Here is a 1858-nt window from a genome sequence, read left to right as displayed (position 1 = left end):
ACGTGTATGTATGTATGTATGTATGTATGTATGTATGTATGTATGTATGTATGAATGTATGTGTGTATGTATGTGTGTATGTGTGTGTGTATGTATATATGTAGGTAGGTAGGCAGGTAGGTAGGTAGGTAGGTAGGTAGGTAGGTAGGTAGGTAGGTAGGTGGGTAGGTAGGTAGGTAGGTAGGTAGGTATGTGTATGTGTGTGAGTGTGTGAGCATGTTTGTGTTAGTGTAAGAGAGGGAGAGAGAGAGAGAGAGAGAGAGAGAGAGAGAGAGAGAGAGAGAGAGAGAGAGAGAGAGAGATAGAGAGAGAGAGAGAGGGGGGGGAGAGAGAGTTAGCGTGCGTGCGTGTGAGCGTGCGTGCGAGCGTGTGTGTGCGCAAAAGCGTCTACGAGAGAAAGGGAGATAGAGGACGGGAAGTAAAAAAAGGAAAAGAAACATTTCTTGCATAGGTTATCAGCAACAAAATTCTTCCGTTGTGAGTCTATTTGTTCGTCTTTTAGTATTACTGTCCCCAGTGGCAAGCACATTATTATATAAGTTCTTAAAGCACAAGTTACAATGAGTTTAAAGATGGAAGTAGCAGACAAACTATACCATCTGATAAAGTGAAGAAATCATTTTTAAAACAAAGTTTGAATTTAAGAAACATCTACAGTTACAATAATGATACAACCCACATAATATGCAGTCATATGACCATTGTAGCAAAGTCTGTTATGAATTTGACAATAAAAAAAGACGACTGCGATTCAAATCCAAGCAATGTCAGAATTTTTCTCATCCTCCGGGAGAAATTTCCTCTCAGTCCATTGTCCTGTTGAGAACACAAGGGATCTGTCCTCGGTATCACCTTTTCTTCACCAATAAAGACATAAAATGTGCAATAACAACCAAATAAATAAAAACACCTTACCTATTTGGTGGATACCGTAGTTCAAGATCAGCATCCAGAGTATATCCAGCATGGATTTGATTTCATTGTGAACAATATCTGAAATAAAAAAGAAATATCAAGTGAATGACATTGTTTGAATGCGTAATATGAAGTCGTGTTGTACCTCGTCAGTAAACTGGAAGAAATAAGCCGAACAAGGGAGTTAATGTGAAGTCGAGTTGCTGTCAGTAAGGAGTAGTACAAGAATATAATTTGCTAGCTTTAGAGAAAAAGAGAGAGGGAGATAAAATTATATGTGCTTTCATTCAGCAGGAAAACCAAGGTCACTATTATTGTCGTTTGAGAAAATAATACTGACGTGTAAAAAAAAATCAGGTGCATTGTCGGTTGAAGAAGTTGCAAGTGATTATCCTTCCAACGAGAAGAGTGGGTGGCAAAAGAAACAGAGGACGAACATTTTATAAACTTGAACATAGCGTCACATCACTTTATTGACAAGTGCCGCACTTTCCGGTCGAAACGGGCACGTGCTGAATTACAATGAGGATGACCATGGTTCAAATCCTATTTTTCTTGATAATCGGGGAATTTCACGACTGTCGACCAATATGGCGCTGATCTGTACGAGACAGACTTAAACTTCGGGAGCTGTACCTCTTTTTAAAAAAACTTGCAGTGTTAAAAGGGGATTCAAAAACGTATGTCATACATTCAATACATGTACAGGTGAAAGCCATCCTTCAGGAAATCTCACTTAAAGACTTCCTGACCGTACCCTTAACGTAGACAGCGCTCTTTGTGACGGGATGTGGTTGTTGAAAGCAAGAGAGGCAGACAAAAACTAAAGAAGGCAAGAAAAGGAGAAGGGCTGGACATACCAGTGGTGCCCTCCAACCACCACCCATTAACCTCTGTTGAAAGAACATGAATAAATTCTCTCTCTCTCTCTCTCTCTCTCTCT

At 39.8% G+C, this 1858-nt stretch overlaps 1 protein-coding gene across 1 annotated transcript in view; it reads right to left on the bottom strand.

Moving 5' to 3' along the window:
- LOC101852480 overlaps nucleotides 1–1858 on the bottom strand; it is a gene marked incomplete at its 3' end in the record, with an annotated part of 37726 nt that overhangs the window by 2796 nt on the left and 33072 nt on the right. Inside the window, 1 exon segment of the mRNA XM_013083365.2 lies at nucleotides 916–993. Coding sequence (XP_012938819.1) covers nucleotides 916–993 — 78 coding nt within the window.

This window comes from Aplysia californica, unplaced genomic scaffold (assembly GCF_000002075.1).
Source record: "Aplysia californica isolate F4 #8 unplaced genomic scaffold, AplCal3.0 scaffold00227, whole genome shotgun sequence".
Taxonomy (NCBI): Eukaryota; Metazoa; Mollusca; class Gastropoda; order Aplysiida; family Aplysiidae; genus Aplysia; species Aplysia californica.
Note: the sequence above shows the minus strand (reverse complement) of the source record. Positions and strands in the feature narration are given on the sequence as shown.